A 17,687-nucleotide genomic window follows, 5' to 3' on the forward strand; every position below is an offset into this window, starting at 1 on the left:
GAAATCGTGTATCCCGGTCAGATACTATAGAACTTGGTAAACCATGCAATCTATAGACTTCCTTGAAGAATAGGCAAGCAACAGTCAAAGCGTCTGTAGTCTTCTTGCAAGCAATGAAGTGAGCCATTTTCGAGAATCGATCAACAACAACAAATATTGAATCCATAACCCTCTGAGTGCGGGGTAATCCTAAAACAAAATCCATGCTACTGTCAGCCCAAGGTTGTGTTGGAATCGGTAGCGGCATATATAACCCAGCATTAGTTGCTGCGCCCTTGGAAACTTGACAAATGCAACAAGTCTCGACATAGTGATAGATTTCACGCCTCATAGTAGGCCAAAAATAAGTGTTGGCTATTAGAGCCAGAGTTTTGTCACGACCCATGTGCCCTTCATTATGTAACTCTGCAATGATTTTCAATCTCAAACTTGAGTCAGGAACACACAACTGATTACTCTTGAAAAGGAATTTGTCATGTAAATGATAATCTGAGTGAAACCCTGCAACAACGTCTTCTAGTATAGGAGCAAAGTAAGGATCAGAAGCATATAACTCTCGAAATGTGTCAAATCCGAGAACTTGATTATGCATCTGTGTCAATAAAGAAGTTCGTCGACTAAGTGCATCTGCTACCCGGTTGGATTCACCAGAGGTATGCTTCACCACAAAAGTAAATTGTTGAAGGAATGCTGTCCACGTGGCATGTCTGTGAGAGAGTTTGTCTTGACTATTGAGGTATTTTAACGCGGCATGGTCAGTGTATAAAACAAAGTCTTTATGAATTAGATAATGTCGCCAATGTTTTAACGCTTGGACTACTGCGTAAAATTCCACGTCGTAAGTGCTATAGTGTGCCTTTGCTCCATTCAACTTCTCACTAAAATAAGCTATAGGCTTACCTTGTTGGCTAAGAACAGCTCCAATGCCGACCTTAGAAGCATCACAATGTACCTCAAAAGTGAGCGAAAAATCTGGTAGAGCAAGTACTGGGGCAGTAATCAACTTTTCTTTGATAATCTCGAATGCCTTAGTAGCTGCCTCTGTCCAAGAGAATTTTCCTCCTTTCATGCAATCCGTGATTGGTGCCATAATAGTACTGAAATGAGGAATGAATCGCCTGTAAAAAGAGGCCAATCCATGGAAACTTCTGGTGGCGGATAAAGTAGTTGGCGGAGGCCAATCTCGAATAGCATCCACTTTTGATTGGTCAACAGATATACCATCTTTCGACACCACATATCCCAAAAATAATACTTTCTCTGTTAAGAAAATACACTTGTTTACTGCTGTGTATAAACTTGCTGCTCTTAAGGCTGAAAGCACTTCTCTCAAATATTGTAGATGTAACTCGTGGCTGGTGCTATATATAAGTATATCATCGAAGTAAACAACCACAAACTTTCCAATGAAAGGGCGAAGAACTTGATTCATGACTCGCATAAAAGTACTCGGAGCATTGGATAAGCCAAACGGCATTACCAACCACTCGTATAACCCTTCGCGAATTTTAAAAGCTGTTTTCCATTCATCTCCAGGTCGTATTCGAATTTGATGGTAGCCACTTTTCAAATCAAGTTTGGTAAAAATTGTTGCTCCACTGAGTTGATCTAACAAGTCATCTAATCGAGGGATTGGAAAATGATATCGAACTGTAATTTTATTGATAGCTCGACTGTCCACGCACATCCTCCAAGAACCATCTTTCTTTGGAGTCAATAAAGCAGGGACTGCACAGGGACTAAGACTTTCACGGATAAATCCCTTTTCTAGTAACTCTTCTACTTGGCGCCTTAATTCCTCATGTTCTGTAGGACTCATACGATAATGAGGTCGATTTGGTAGTGTAGAACCTGGTACCAAATCAATTTGGTGTTGTATATCCCGAAGAGGTGGTAAAGCCTATGGTAGCTCCTTGGGGAACAAATCTTGAAATTCCGCCAGAATAGGTGTCACAGCTTCAGGAATCTTTGAATTACCGTTACTCTCTTTTCCCAATAAAATGTAGATTCTCTTTGTCTCTGCTACAACATCTATAAATTGCTTCTTGCTTAACAAATAATTACCCAAGTCTTGCTGGAGAGTAAACTCCTTGTTAGGTAGGAGAACGATCTTGGTGTTGTTAAACATAAAGCTGTAGGTGTTTCTCTTCCCATCATGCACTTCGTTTCGATCATATTGCCAAGGTCTACCCAGTAATAGATGACAAGCATCCATAGCCACAACATCACACCAAATTTTGTCTTTATAAATTGAACCAATGGATAAGGAAACTAAACAACATTTCGATACTGTCACTTGATTCCCCTTCTTCAGCCATGTGAGCTTGTATGGAGTTTGATGAGGTTCTGTCTTTAAATTTAGCTTTGTTATGGCTTCTTCTGAAATGACATTCTCGCAACTGCCGGAGTCTATGACTATACGACATACTTTACCCCCAATTGTGCAAGTAGTCTGAAAGATATTTTGTCGTAGCCACTTGTCTTTGTCTTGACCTTTAGGAGTGAAGAATGCATGGTTCACGATCAACATTGGTCCGCTATCACCATGTTCTTCAACAGATTGAGCGCTACCACTACTATCAAAAGTTGGTTCTACAGCAAACTCTTCAGTTTCTTCCTCCTGATAGTCTTCGCTTTCCTCTGTGCCTACGAATAAGCCTTTACCATATTTTCCTCCCTTTTTACATTCTGTCATTCGGTGCCCATTTTCTCCGCAATTAAAACAGAGTAATCCCGAACCCGAGGATTGGGTTTTGCTGCTTTGACCGATTTCACTAGGCTTACTAGTTTTATTTGGAGGATTTGGAGGAGTGAAAGTACGAAATTGAGAAGTCGGGTTTGAATTATCACGAACAACACTTCGAGCACCCCGAAAGCTTGAGTCATTAGTACGTCGACTAAATTGCTTCTCCAACTGCAAGGCTTGTTGGTGTGCCTCTGAAACAGAGTATGGGTCAAGTAAATTTAATTGGTCTTGAAATTGAGATCGTAGGCCTCCAATATAGCGGGAAACCTGTTGCTCTTCTGTCTCTGTCAAGTCATTGCGTGCCACCAACCAATGGAATTCTGTAGTGTAATCATCCACTGATCGATTACCTTGCCTTAAATTCTGTAGCTGTTGGTATAACAGTTTGGCGTAATTATGAGGCAAGAATGCTCCACGCAAGTGCTTCTTGAACTTTTCCCAAGAATCAATCTTCTTTTTGCCTTGCCTAATCCTTGTGAGCTTAGTTTGTTGCCACCAAGCTGCTGCTCTTCCACGAAATCGAGTTGTAGCAAGCGAAACTAGTTTATTTTCAGGAACTTCTTTGTATTTGAAAACTTCCTCAATGGCGTTAATCCAATCCAATAATTCTTCAGGTCGACCACTTCCTTGAAATTCGGGAATGTCAATTCTCAACCCAGATTCCCATCTTCTGTCATCAGTAGACTCAGTTCTAGGGCGACGCCCAGAGAATGGGTTAGCAAAGCTTCCACTTGATTTGTCTTCACGTTCTGCAGTACAATGGCATTCGTCAAGTAACTCTGCCATTCGTGCCATTTGTGCAGCTAACATATCAATTCTGGCTGTCATACTAGCCAGGGATTCATCTTTCGAAACATCTTCTTGAGCATCACGAGCTTTTCTTGGAGGCATTTTTTTTTAAATTCGGGTTTAAAAAGGTAGTGGGGCTAAACTGAAAGTAAATAAAAAATTTTAGGCCGAAACTGTAATTAAGCAAAAGTTTTAGATTTCCGATGACAGTGGTCAGAAATCGAGTAAGGATGGGTGGATCTGAAAGATTTTGGGTTGGTAAGTATGATGGTGGTGGTGGTTTGTCTGAAAAAGTTATGTTTTTTTTTTTTAAGCTAAACGAAAAAAAATCAAAAAGGGGAAAAGGAAAGGTTTTGTGGTAGATGAAGTTAGATTGGTGATACCAGGTTTTGCTCTGATACCTAACTGATGCAGCGGAAGTTTAATGTTCAAAATATTCCGTTGATTCTAGAGAATACCGGAACAAAAGAACAACTAAATTCACGTTGATTCAAAAGAATACCGTGAATTTAGGGGTTAAGACTCGTTGATTCCGTAGAATACCAAGAATTAACTGTTCAAATACACACAAAGAGATTTGAAAATTGAAATATTATTAAACTCAAAATTCTCCTTCAAAGGTTATAAGAGGGAGCTATTTATAGTAGCAGTAATTATCCTAATTCATGAAGGAAAAACAAAATCCTAAATTGAAAGGGAAACAAAATTCTAAATTAGAAAGGAATTTAAAAGTCTTAAACTTTAGTTAATAAGGAAACTAATCCTAGTATAATATGGATTCCTACTCTTCATAAATTCTTCTCATAAGGTAGGGTCTTTTGGGTAATTTAACTATATAACATAGGTTTTTAAACATATTTAGGATAAGATATGGTTAGTTATGAGACTATCTTTGATGATAACATATATTAATCTCTTATCAATTAAGCTTCCAAAACAGTTGTTGGTGGCTCATATTTTCACAAACATGATTTTCTTTCACACCCTTGGTGTATGTGATTATTGGTGAGATATTTGTTAAGATCCCTATATGTCCGTATCATGTTTACTTGTAATAATTTTAGTGAAGTTTTTATTATTGTTGAAGTAATCATTTATGAGTATGAGGCATCTTAAAATATTTTGGGAGACATTCTCTACACTTTTTAAGTTAATAAGTTGGTTGATACTCTTTTCGTAAAATCTTTTTAAGTTTCTATTTTACCTTTATCGTTTAATTTTCATTTCCCTATTTTGTAAGAGCATATTCTTCGTAGAGTTATTGTACACATATTGCACCCTAATTATATGACACATTTTTTTTTTAGAAATGCTAAGTAGCGGGAGGGACGAGAGAAGGACGAGAGAAACGGCATTCTCTCCTGCCGTTTCCTCCTCTCGTTTCCTCTCACTTATTACACATAAAAAAAAAAGAAATGATCAAATGAATAAACAAATGAAAAAGTCAAGGAGAGAGGAAAGCTCTCTTTCACTTTTTCACTTCCCCCCACGTTTCACTTTCCTCTCTCCTTGAATTTTTCACTTTCCCCCACGTGAAACTTTCCTCTCTCTTTCACTTTCATTTCCTCCATTTTCGTCAGTTCTCACGCAACTACACTTTCAGGCTTCTTCTCACGCAGCTTCACTTTCAGGCTTCTTCTCACGACCTCCTCTCTTTTCCCCTCTCCCACATCTCTCTCGGCAAAGATTAAGTGAGCAGTGACTTTTTTCAGCTTATTCTTTTTGTTTTAATTTTTTGTTACGTGAAAGATCTGGCGTGGAATTTAAGTGTGTTATGAAAGTTAAGTTTGTTTTTTTTTTTGTGCTGTTGCGGGATCTCGTTGTAATTTAAGCTTCTGAAATTTAAACAATGTAAATTTTGTTGCGGGTTATGTTATGAATTTTGTTTTATTTCAACTTTGGTGTTTATGTTGTGAATTTTTTTGCGGGTTTGTTATGGTATGCAGAATTTATTTCAATATTATTTGTTTTAGAAATTTTGGTGGGTCTCGTTGGAACCTCCGATTTTGTTGCGGGTTATGTTACGAATTTTATTTTATTTGGTGTTTATGTTGTGAATTGCCGTCATATGTTGTGGGTTATATTATGAATTTTATTTTATTTCAATACTATTTGATTTAGAAATTTTGTAAATTTAATTTTTATGAAACTGAATATAAATGTTAATTATTTTGTAGGAATGGAAAATTTTGAAATTGAGCGTGTAGTTGAAGATGTGCCACTGGAAAAATTTGAGCTAACTCTTGGCATGTTATTCGATGGTTATGAAGAAATGTTTGAGTTTTACAAAGCATACGGTAGACAAGAAGGGTTTCCCGTGAAGAAGCTAACAATTAAGAAAGGGAGTGACGGGACTGTAAAATATGGGACATTTGCATGTGGCCGTAGCGGCAAAGCAGATAGTAGATCAAGTAATATGCTGAAGTTGAAGCCTGTTGTGAAAACTGGTTGTGAAGCTAAAATCGGAGGTTGTGTAAATGAAGAGGGAAAATGGATTCTTCGAACTTTAAACCTTCAGCATAATCATGGATTGAGTCCGGACAAAGTAAGATATTTCCCTTGTAACCGTAGAATTAGTGCAAGTGTAAAAAAACGAATTGAAATGAATGATTCTGCGGGAATTAATATTGCCCAAAATTTTAATTCTATTGTTGTCGAAGCTGGTGGGCATGAAAATGTGTCATTTTTAGAAAAAGATTGTAGAAATTTTGTTGATAAAGCAAGACGATTACAACTTGGAGAAGGAGATGCTATGACAATTTTAAAGTACTTCGAGACAAAACAAGCTGAATGCGATGGTTTTTTTTTTAGCATTGATTTGGATGAGCAGGATCGATTGAAGAATGTATTTTGGGCAGATCGGAGGAGTAGGGCAGCTTATAAATATTTTGGAGACGTTGTAACATTTGACACAACGTATCTTACGAACAAGTATGATATGCCGTTTGCCCTTTTTGTTGGAGTTAATCATCATGGGCAGTCTATTTTGTTAGGATGCGGATTGATTTCTCACGAGGATACGAAGACTTTTACGTGGCTATTTGAGGCATGGCTATCATGCATGTCCGATTCTCCTCCCATTGGTATTATTACTGACCAAGATAAAGCAATGCAAAAGGCAATTAAGCATGTTTTTCCTACGACTAGGCATCGATGGTGTTTGTGGCATATAATGAAGAAGGTGCCTGAGAAGTTAGGGGCTTTTAAAGAACGTGAAGGTATTATTTCTTCGTTACTTTCTGTTGTTTATGATTCGTTGAGACCTGCTGCATTTGAGGAAGATTGGAATGACATGATTACAACATATGATTTATGGGATAATGCTTGGTTAAATGGTTTATATGATGAGAGATATTGTTGGGTTCCATGCTATTTAAAAGACAGTTTTTGGGCGGGAATGTCAACAACGCAGCGAAGTGAAAGTATGAATGCTTTTTTTGATGGGTTTGTTAACTCAAAAACAAATTTAAAACAGTTTGTGAAGCAATATGAAAATGCATTGCGAAGGAAAGCTGAATTGGAATGGCAAGCAGATGCCAAGTGTTTCAGTAAAAACACTCCGTGTGTATCAAGATATGAGATGGAGAAACAAGTTGAGCAGATGTACACAATTGCTAAGTTCAAAGAATTCCAGCAAGAATTAACTGCACTGATGTATTGTGATACAGTGGATTCTGTTGGGTCAATAACTGAAATCAGTGAATCACTTGGACAAGGAAAGAAAAAAAATTTTGAGGTTGTGTTTGATGAAACTGAATGTGAAGTTAGTTGTATCTACTCAAAGTTTCAGTTTAGGGGAATTCTTTGTAGACATGCCCTTTCAGTGCTGATATGGCATGGTATTGAAATACTTCCAGAGATGTACATTTTATCAAGGTGGAGGAAAGATGTGAAGAGATGTTATAGTAAGGTGAAAGTTAGTTATGGTATGCAGAATTTATCCATTCAGCAAGAGAGATATGACAAAATGTGTACTGATTTCTCTGAGGTTGCAAACATAGCTGCTGATGATGAGAGTAGTTATAAATTTTTGTTGGATTGGATTAATAAAACAATGAAGGATCTGCCCAAGCAAATTCGGTGTGCAAGTGTGGAAACAACTGCTATTGGTGAAGTAAGTTGTAGCAGCAACACCATTGAGCATGTAATTAATGATCCAGTTGCGGCACGTCGTAAAGGGCGTCCTCCTTGTTTGAGGAAACAAGCTTCACTCCGAAAAAAACCTGCCCAAAAGAACAAGACAGCCGAAAAAAATAAGGTTTGTTGGAATGCATATATATGTTTTATATTTTCATTTTATCTTTTATCTTAATTTTTTTTAATTATATTGTATATTATAATTTTACAGGATTTGCAAGAAAATGCTTCAGCATCTTTTGAAATGGCTAATGAAGTCTCCACACAGCAGAGCAACATACAGCAGAGCAACATGGCAATGGTATATTATTTTGAGTATTTATTATTAATGTAAGTTCAACTATTTTTAACATATGTAACTAAGTATGTTGTTGAGTATATGTAGACGTTTCACGAAGGAAGCAATATAAATGCAAATGTGAATCAGCACGGGAGTTTAGGCTATTATAATGTAAGAAACAAATTCATAAGTAAATTTTAATTTTACAATTTTAATATGAATTTAACAATTTTTTTTTTAGGTACCTGTATACCCATATCAAGTTGGTGGAAATAATATTTACCAGCCAATTCCTTATAGCTGGCACACGGTAAGTATACTTATATTTATAAATTTCTTAATGAATACTTAAATTTTACGTTGCCAAATTTTTACAAATTATAATGATATTTTAATTTATTGTATATTACAGCAATTAGTCCCACCGTATGCTTTGCAGTCGCATTATTCTTCTCCTTCGATGACGTATTAAGGATCTGCAAGTGGGAATTTTCAACAATTGTTACATCAACAATGTAATGAAGATAACAATCGCCGCAATTGATGTTTGATTTAAATTTGTTTCGATTATTTTCATTATTACTTCAGTTAGATTTGGCTTGAGACGACAAATTAATGTTTGACCTTGTGGGTTTTTGCTGTATTTTTTAGTTTCTGTTTGGTTGACTATTTCTTGTGTTATTGTGTTGGTGGACGATTTCTTGTGTTATTGTGTTGGTTGGCGATTTCTTCTGTTTGTCTTTGTTTATTTTTTAACTGTCTTTGAACTGTCTGAACCGAGATGCATCAAGTTCTTATTTGTAAATTTCTCTTTGAACTGTCAGAATTGGGATTTAAGTTAGAAAAAGTGGCAAATTAAAAAATCATTTCAACTGCTATTGGTTATTGTGTTGTTTTTGTTTGTTGGCATATGCATTTATTTTCATTTTCCAATATATATGAATTATAATTACAATACAAAATTCAGTTCATAGTATAAATTAAAAGAACTTAAAAATAATTCTTGAATATAAAACATAGTAAAATAATTACAAGTATTCTAATCAAATCATAACACGGTGTTTGTCTTCTTCGAAGTTCATCATTAAACAATTCCCTCTGCGCTTCACATAATTGAAACTTTACAGACAAGCATTCAATCTCCAATGCCAGCTTTTTAACTTCCTCCACTAACAAATCAATTTTCTCTTCACTGCATTTACGGTCTTCTGCCCATTCAAATTTTTTACATCCTCTACATTTCCAAAATTTGCGATTTGGATTCTTTGTAGTACGTGACGTGAACAACTCCATTTGTTCACCGCATTCGTTACATATTTGCAATGAATTCCGAGTTTCATTTGTACTAGATGACATCGTCATTCATAAACTACTTAAACTGCCAAAAAATAAAAAACACCAGGCATACAATCCTGGAAGTTAAAAACAGAGCAAAGCAAAAATTACAGCAACCATGCAATTCATAAACTACTTAAACTGCCAAAAAATAAAAACCACCAGACATACAATCCTGAAAGTTAAAAACAGAGCAAAGCAAAAATTACAGCAACCATGCAATTCATAAACTACTTAAACTGCCAAAAAATAAAAAACACCAGGCATACAATCCTGGAAGTTAAAAACAGAGTAAAGCAAAAATCATATCCAAAGATATCTGATTCCACATATTATTTTACCAAACAATTACATTTTTCCACTTCATATGACAAGAACAAACAAACCATTATATCCCAATTGACAGGAACCAGAAATTTCAAACAAATGTTCAATAAACCATCATGCCCTCAAATTCTTTTCTTTATTCACTCTCTTAGATTGCTAATTTTTGGGGATTAATTTCCATTGCTATCAATTAGCCTATTTATAAGCTCGGAGCACAATTTATAGCCACACAATTTCCTTCACCTGCTAAGCACCATACTCAGGACATATAGCCTAATTTTTCCACACAAAAACAATATTAAGTTCTCTGCGTGGATGTCAAGTTATTTCCCATAATAAAGAATGAATTGTTTAATCAATGTACTCCTACCCAATTTTATTGAAAGGAGAATTGAGTCCCAGCACACTCAAGGAAACTTAAGTGCATGGCGCCAGTGAGACATGAGCCAATTGGCTGGATTTTAAGTGTAACGCAGTAACGCTTAAACTTTCAAAATGAACAATATTAAAAAAAAACAGATGAATAATATTACAAACACGACTTCTCAAAAACAGGCTAACCAAAGACGTTTTTTAATTTTTATTTCTGCGATTAATATCAAACAACAAATGAGATACCTCGGGGGAGGACGAACATCTAGCCAGCAGCCCCTTCGTTAAAGAACTTTAGCCGAGAAAAAAATAATTACTAATGCAAAGCCTTCCCTTTTTGTACGAAGCAAAGGTAATCAAGAACTTTAGCCGAGAACTTTAGCTGTGAGGGATCTGGAAGCGTGAGGCACGCCGAAATCCGTGACGGAGCTTCTGGAAGCGTGAGGGAGAGAGAAGCTGTGGGAGAGGGGAAGAGGGAGGAGGTCGTGAGAAGAAGCCTGAAAGTGAAGCTGCGTGAGAAGAAGCCTGAAAGTGTAGCTGCGTGAGAACTGACGAAAATGGAGGAAAATGAAAGTGAAAGAGAGAGGAAAGTTTCACGTGGGGGAAAGTGAAAAATTTAAGGAGAGAAGAAAGTGAAACGTGGGGGAAGTGAAAAAGTGAAAGAGAGCTTTCCTCTCTCCTTGACTTTTTCATTTGTTTATTCATTTAATCATTTTTTTTTATGTGTAATAAGTGAGAGGAAACGAGAGGAGGAAACGGCAGGAGAGAATGTCGTTTCTCTCGTCCTTCTCTCGTCCCTCCCGCTACTTAGCAGCACTCTTTTTTTTTTTCACCAACAATTATATTATTGATGCCAAAAAAAATAAAAATGACAGCGTGGATTGTACAGTCAACTAGTTGACGGAACCAAAACAATCCTTCATGGAAAGAAGTTGTTAAGCTGACCAAGACACTGACAGCAAATCCAAAATTTTCTCAATTATTGAAATTGAAATCACCCATTTCTATTTATTATGAATTTCATTATCAACCAGTCTCATCCACCCGCAAAACCCCATTTTAATAATAGACAAATCTTTCATTTCTCTTTGTAACATAATTTGCAGCCAAAAGTTTTTCAGTGAAACACAAAATAAATTGTCCAACAAGAGTCTTTTTTTTTTTTTTTTGATGGGATTTAACCTTGACCTTAACCTTGCTGAAACAAAATGGCAAATCATTTTACTTTCCTTCTTCTTCTAAGCCTTTACCGACGACCCATTACTGGCTTTCATCTGCTCCTCATCTTTCTTCACTCTCTTTTATAACTCTCACTTTCCTTTTCAGCAATAGAGTTTTGGCAACTTTTGTTATTAATAATAGTATTTTTTTTGTTAGTTTTGTTTGTTTTGCTATTGGGGATGGCATCTGTGTTTATCTATCATGTGGTGGGCGATCTTACGGTGGGGAAGCCGGAGCTGGCCGAGTTTTATGAGACGGAGACGGTGGAGGCAGCCATTAAGGCCATTGGAGAGTCGACTGAATGTGGGATTCCCGTTTGGAAGAAGAAAACGCACGTGGGTATCATCGAAAATGGTGAAATGAGGCAGCAGAGGTTTGTCGGTATTCTCAATTCTTTTGATATTGTTGCGTTTTTGGCCAAATCTGATTGCTTGGAGGATCAAGACAAGGCTATGAAGACCCCCGTTTCTCAAGTGATTGTGCCTAATAATTCTCTTCTGAAGCAGGTTGATCCTGGCACACGGTTAGCTCTTCTTTCATCTCTTAATTTTTCTTTCTTTAATATTTGGGATCTCGATTTAATTTTTTTTTTCCGGTTGAAGATGCTATGTTGAGTTGGTTTCATGCTTGCTTATGGCTTATCTATGCATCGAAGCTGAAAATAGATTGTTGTTATGGATTGTTTTTGAAGATGATGATGTATTGCTATGACTAGTGTTATGGTATCAATTTTAAGGATAGTGTCGAGGCATAGTTATTGACAATAGTTTTTTATGATGTGTGTTTCATTCACCTTCTTGAGTTATGGCGTAGCTATAGGGAGAACTTTTGGGTTTAGAAAATAGTGAAAATGCAAAAACTTCTTTTGGAGGTTCCTGATAAATTTTTGATGATTCTCAAATCTCCAACGAGATTTCTGATGAGTTTTAAAAATAGAGAGCTCTGTTATATATGAGCAAACTTCAAGGGCAGTTCATGAAAATTTTCCTTTGTTAAATGGCTTCAATTGTGATGATGAATCAAACTATGAGTCACTTACGATGTCGTCAAATCTGCGATAGCCAAGTGTGATGCGGTTTCTCTATTCAATTCATTTTTTCCAAACAAGTGGAAAGCATAATTGAGCAATTCACTTCCTGTTGACATAAATTATAAGGACTATTACTATTATTTGTACTTTCTCACCAATGTTGATAAATGTTTAAATTTACATTTATTCTGATAATGTGTGGGTATTGGCTGATTTATTTCTTAGGTTGGTTCATATTACTAGTACTGGAATTTGACTGGGTACTTTATCTTATTGACATTTAATCTCTCTTTCTCGCTCTTATCAAAGACCTAAGCAAATTTATGTCATTGAACCCAAGGGACTTGAAATGAAAACTTCAACTTTGTTTTCACTTTTTCTAAGGTATCATAAATAATTATTTGTGAGTTATGATTATAACATGATCTGTTTTCTTCCTCACCTGATCTGGTTGGTGGCCTTTTATGCTTCTATCTTGGTCAATAACATCTCCTATGTTATCTTTGCGTCTTGAGGCCTTGAAACAGCATGAAAGGTAAATTGATACGAGGGGAGTAAATTTGTTTTGTTGGCATACTAGCTGTGCGCTTAGTCCCATTATGCTGCTTTTGTCCTTGTCCTTCAAAGGGATTGAGATGCATGTTTTGCTGTTTTCTTCTAGTGTTGACTAGTTTTTCCAGCTAGTGCCTTATTGATAAAGAAACAATGGAGCTACATCGCATTAGGAAAAAAAACTAAAACAATCTAATTATGTGTTCCTTATGATAAACGTGTCTTTGCATGGAAATTGTGAACTTGCAATGGTTTGACTCATCTTTTTCTAGTCACTCTTTCCATTATTTATTGTCTTTGATGAGGGTGTCATTTTTTCAGTTTTTATTTTTTATTTTTTATAAGAAACTCAAAAGTGTATTAATGGAGAAAAATCAAAATAGAGAGAGGACCAATTGTCCATTAAGCAAGCAAAAAAGAAAAGCTTTTAGTGCCATATCGTAGTATAGCCAACCGCACCTATACTTTTCTGTTGGGTCTGTTTTAGTAAAATGTAGCATATCTCTACTATCCTCCTTGTAACCCTTGTGGGCATTGATTATTCATTATAGTTTTTCATTTCATTTTAAAGAGTTCTACCGTTCTAAGTTATACTTGAGACTTTAATTTTCTTCCATTTTCTTTCAATAGCTAAGTTCGATAATGATTCATTTGTGTTATGTTTATTCTCATCATTTAGTCTGTTAAAAATACCCTAAAGTGAAACAAGAATTATTGAAGACAAAATGTAGGGTTTATGACACAGACATTTGCATACCTAAGATTAGGAGTTTGAATTCAATTTTTAGCAGCCAAGGAGGAGTTGGTAGTTTGGTTTTCCATGGTGGTTGATGTTGGTGTTGTTTGCTTTCACAATTGGTTTGATTTCTTAGGGCCATCTTTACGTGAAAATGCCATTAGTGTCACATTTCTAAAAGAAAGTAGTTTTTGGTGGGCCCCAAATTCTTAGCTTTAGTTTGATGAGGGTGGCCATGAATGGTTTTAGCATTCAACCTTACATTTTTATTTTTTTGTTTATATTATTTATTTATTTATTTTTTGTCTAAAAAACAAAAGATTATATAAAGAACTATATGAGATATGTACAATGATTGGTGGGACTACAAATCCACAAAAAATAAGGACGAGAAGTCCCATTCTAAACAAAACACTCAGAAAACTACAAAGACCAAAATAGCCCAAAACCAAAAACAACACAGCTCACTAAGAATGCATCCCCTCTCAGGATACAGAGGCTTCCCAATTAGCACTCCACCTTACTTGATCATGGTCAAATGGGTAATTTACAACCTGACAACCTAATAATTATCAGGGTGGGTTTATTGAGTTGGCAAAATTCTTAGCTATTTTACTTAGCTGTTTTAACAAACACAAAAACAAAATTGTGTTTGTAGTTTCATTCCAAAAGAAGTAAAAAAATAATATCATTCGACTTTCTCAACTCATTATTCTTATCTTTGAAGACAACAATTCTCATAACATTCAAACATCAGGCTTTGTTTCCTAATCTCTTTTCACTGTCATTCTTTTTCACTACATGTATTTCTCTAAAAACATCTGCCCTTTTTTTTTGTTCCCTAATCTCCCTCTTCTGTCATTTGTTTTCACAACACGTGTTCTCTAAAACATCAGCCTTTGTGTCGTAATCTTCCTTCTCTGTCATGCTTTTTGGGTAACATGTTTCTCTAAAATCTTGTGAGAACATGCAAGCAATTTTGGAATTCTCAAAACCTAAGCAGCATATGCTGAGAAAACAGAGGAAGAAAGAGCTTAAATAAAATTCCAAAGATGTGCTGTGGAACGAAAATGTGTATGTTATGCATTTCTTTTATTACTGTGTCATGTTAAATGGGACACGATAAAAAAAGTTTAATATATGGCCGTGTCTGTGTTCTGATCTTTTGATTCGATTAGTAAATAGATCCTATTTATTTTGACCAAAATTTTCTTCAGATCATACATTAATGCTACCTGAGTAGGACATGGTAACATGAATTGCCACCCCTAGCAATACAAACAATTGATTCCTGTAATCTCCTGAAGTCAGAAGCGCAAAGTAACTGAATACTCTGTTGAATATGATATGATTTTGTACCTTAACTTATTGCTATTTTTCATTCAGTTTTGATTGTTACTAGCGCTGGCTTAGAAAGTTATGCCATTTATTTACAATAATAGTTTAAATTATTGTTGACTGAACCAAAATATATCTGGCATTAGGCTTTAGTTCCATCAAATTCTCATCATTTTTTCAGAAAATTATTGATAATCACTGTTTACAAATGTTGAGCTATATCAGGGACTGAATAATTGATTTGGAGGATAGAAATTGAAGTTTATATATCGGTGTACTGTTGCGTGTGTAAGAATCTTTGGTTCGTTCAAATGTAATTTTGGTACAAGCTATTCATAATATCGTGTAGAGGAGCCCCCTTGGTTTTATTTTGAGACTGTTCAAGTTTATTTGACATAATATGATTGCAGACACTAATGTAGTGCCTTACAGAATGATTGTTAATCTGTGCCCTTGGAGATATGAATTGTTGTGCAATGACTTTTTGTTTCCAAAAACATTTTTAGTTATATGTTACATAAGATGCTTGGAAGTACATGACATCTCTTAACTCAAACGAGAACGCTAAATGCAAAATGTAACAAGGCTTGGTTGCTCTTCAGAGATGCACTATGAATGTTCAGTTTTATTTATGTCATTCTGTTGTTCTGGTTCAAGATTGATAGATGCTTTGGAGATGATGAAGCAAGGTGTGAGGCGTCTTCTAGTTCCAAAGAGCGTGGTATGGAAAGGAATGAGTAAGAGATTTTCAATTTTATACAATGGGAAATGGCTCAAGAACATGGATGCCTCTAACAGTAGTAGCAACAACCTGATTGCCAACGCCAACCGCCCTTCCTCATCATCTACCACCTCTGTGCGTGATAAGTTTTGTTGTCTCTCCAGAGAAGATGTTATCCGTTTCCTAATTGGCTGTCTCGGTGCACTTGCACCCCTTCCTCTCTCATCTATCAGCTCCCTTGGAGTCATTAACCCAAACTACAGTTCCATCGAAGCCTCTGTCCCAGCCATTGAAGCTACCCTCAAGCCACCTGGAGACCCCAGTGCAATTGCTGTCTTGGAGCCCACCTCTGAAGATCAGTATAAAATTATAGGAGAGATCTCAGCTTCAAAACTGTGGAAATGTGATTATTTAGCTGCAGCATGGGCTTTAGCCAACCTCTCAGCGGGACAGTTTGTAATGGGTGTAGAGGATAATGTAACTCCAAGATCCTTTCCTGATTATTCTGCTAATTCAACACTAAGAGAAAATAATACAGTCAATGGGGTTGGTTCAACAAGGCCGAGAAAATTCTGCAGTCGAAGTATTGGGTTCAATCCATCTAGCCCTTGTTTGGCTGCCAGCCGGAGTCCAAGTTTTGGTACCGGCCGGAGCATGTACAGGGGCAGAAGCACTCCTTTGACATGTAAAATTACAAGTTCATTAGCTGCAGTCATGGCTCAGATGCTTTCTCATAGGGCAACCCATGTATGGGTGACAGAGGATGAAAGTGATGATGTTTTAGTTGGGGTTGTTGGGTATGCTGACATCTTGGTTGCCGTGACCAAACAACCTGCCGCCCTCACTCCGGCAAATCGGACTTATGAGGGGTTTGCAACAGAAATTCAATCTTGAATTCTTTCTCCTCAATTTTTAATGGAACTCTTCTTTTTTACTTTTGCAGTTTAGCCTGTTCGCTAAGTTTCTATTCTTAAAGTAAATAGGAGATTTGATTTATGGGGTTTACACAAGTTTCTTGGTGGTTGTATAATGTATTGATACTGTAAAAAACAAATGATGATACAGCATTTTGTGAGCTTTGGTATTATTTATCAAGTAAACTATGATCTCGATCTGGTTGATGTGTTCTTAAATTCTACACTATGATTGGTTATTTATTTTATTTAATATTATTGAAACTATGCTTTCACCGAATTTTCACTTTCAGGATAAATAAACATAGTTAGATATGTAACTAGTGTTGTGGCGCAAGTTCTGATGTCTGCTTTTATTGCAGATTATTTAGGCTATGTTGATTGATAGTCTTGTTGTTTCTATGGAATCTTGAAATACTCTCTTGGTGGCTTCATGGTCATGCGGTCCTCATGGTCCTCCCTTTTCAAGTAGAAGTAGCTCTCCTGGAAGTCTTTGAACAGCAGTGTGACCCTGAAATGATAAAGAGTTCAAGTTGTGTTGGTCAGTTGAATTGCCTTTCTTGGGCATTATTGATATTGTAGTTGAGCAAGGGTAGCTTTAAGCTACAACATAAAGTGTTCGATAAACATTTATTATCATAATTTAAAAGTTAAGTTAATTTTATTCTACACTTCTATAATAAAAAGCTTAAAATTTTACAGTTTTTTCTGAATTATTATTGAAAAATCATATTTATCACACGTTATGAATTTTTATTTTATAACTGTAGACACAATACCATAGTGTCAGAGAATCTTAGTGGAGATGCAGGAGTCATTGATATTAATTGTAAAGCCCTGGTGATATAATTGCCTGCACATTAACTGTTGTGTTTCTTACAGCCAAGCCTTGAAGTTCTTTTCTTACAGCCAAGCCTAAAAGTTCTTCACTGCCTCATTTGTCATGCTCGATGTTGTGTCTCCCTTTGTTGGTTGATTTAGGCCTCTATTAATATACAAAAATGGTTTGGTGCTAATAGATACTTTACTTGCTTAACAAAATTGAATTAACAGAACTGAGCTTCTGAACTTGATTTGAACAGAGACTCTGACCTCGAGCCAATGAACATAGGATTAATGCTAAAAGATGCTAAAATAGAGCCATACTTGCCTCCAGTTTTCAATTTCCATAGTACATGACCGATCTTTG

At 36.0% G+C, this 17,687-nt stretch overlaps 3 protein-coding genes across 3 annotated transcripts; 2 read left to right on the forward strand and 1 right to left on the reverse strand.

Annotated features, from left to right (window-relative positions):
* Positions 1–1,900: 1,900 nt before the first annotated feature.
* On the reverse strand, positions 1,901–3,637 carry LOC112097316. Its single transcript, XM_024182502.1, has one exon. It carries the CDS (start codon positions 3,635–3,637, stop codon positions 1,901–1,903), a length of 1,737 nt encoding a protein of 578 aa, XP_024038270.1.
* Positions 3,638–5,714: 2,077 nt separating this feature from the next.
* On the forward strand, positions 5,715–8,153 carry LOC112097317 (protein FAR-RED IMPAIRED RESPONSE 1-like). Its single transcript, XM_024182503.1, has 3 exons — positions 5,715–7,793; positions 7,884–7,973; positions 8,058–8,153. The coding sequence occupies exons 1-3, from the start codon at positions 5,715–5,717 to the stop codon at positions 8,151–8,153; spliced, it is 2,265 nt and encodes a 754-aa protein (XP_024038271.1).
* A 2,813-nt stretch (positions 8,154–10,966) lies between these two features.
* LOC18038400 (CBS domain-containing protein CBSX6) lies at positions 10,967–16,678 on the forward strand. Its single transcript, XM_006428507.2, has 2 exons — positions 10,967–11,730; positions 15,521–16,678. Exons 1-2 carry the CDS (start codon positions 11,387–11,389, stop codon positions 16,476–16,478), a joined length of 1,302 nt encoding a protein of 433 aa, XP_006428570.2. The 5' UTR covers positions 10,967–11,386; the 3' UTR covers positions 16,479–16,678.
* The last annotated feature ends 1,009 nt before the right edge of the window (positions 16,679–17,687 follow it).

Source organism: Citrus clementina, unplaced genomic scaffold, assembly GCF_000493195.1.
Source record: "Citrus clementina cultivar Clemenules unplaced genomic scaffold, Citrus_clementina_v1.0 scaffold_6, whole genome shotgun sequence".
Classification (NCBI taxonomy): domain Eukaryota; kingdom Viridiplantae; phylum Streptophyta; class Magnoliopsida; order Sapindales; family Rutaceae; genus Citrus; species Citrus x clementina.

What these genes read in the sequence shown, in the direction of transcription:
- LOC112097316 (XM_024182502.1), bottom strand. Translation starts at nt 3,637, where the DNA reads ATGCCTCCAAGAAAAGCTCGTGATGCTCAAGAAGATGTTTCGAAAGAT.
- LOC112097317 (XM_024182503.1), top strand. Translation starts at nt 5,715, where the DNA reads ATGGAAAATTTTGAAATTGAGCGTGTAGTTGAAGATGTGCCACTGGAA. An exon ending in AGACAGCCGAAAAAAATAAG is followed by an intron (nt 7,794 to 7,883) that starts GTTTGTTGGAAT and finishes ATAATTTTACAG; the next exon opens with GATTTGCAAGAAAATGCTTC. An exon ending in AGCAGAGCAACATGGCAATG is followed by an intron (nt 7,974 to 8,057) that starts GTATATTATTTT and finishes GAGTATATGTAG; the next exon opens with ACGTTTCACGAAGGAAGCAA.
- LOC18038400 (XM_006428507.2), top strand. Translation starts at nt 11,387, where the DNA reads ATGGCATCTGTGTTTATCTATCATGTGGTGGGCGATCTTACGGTGGGG. An exon ending in CAGGTTGATCCTGGCACACG is followed by an intron (nt 11,731 to 15,520) that starts GTTAGCTCTTCT and finishes TTCTGGTTCAAG; the next exon opens with ATTGATAGATGCTTTGGAGA.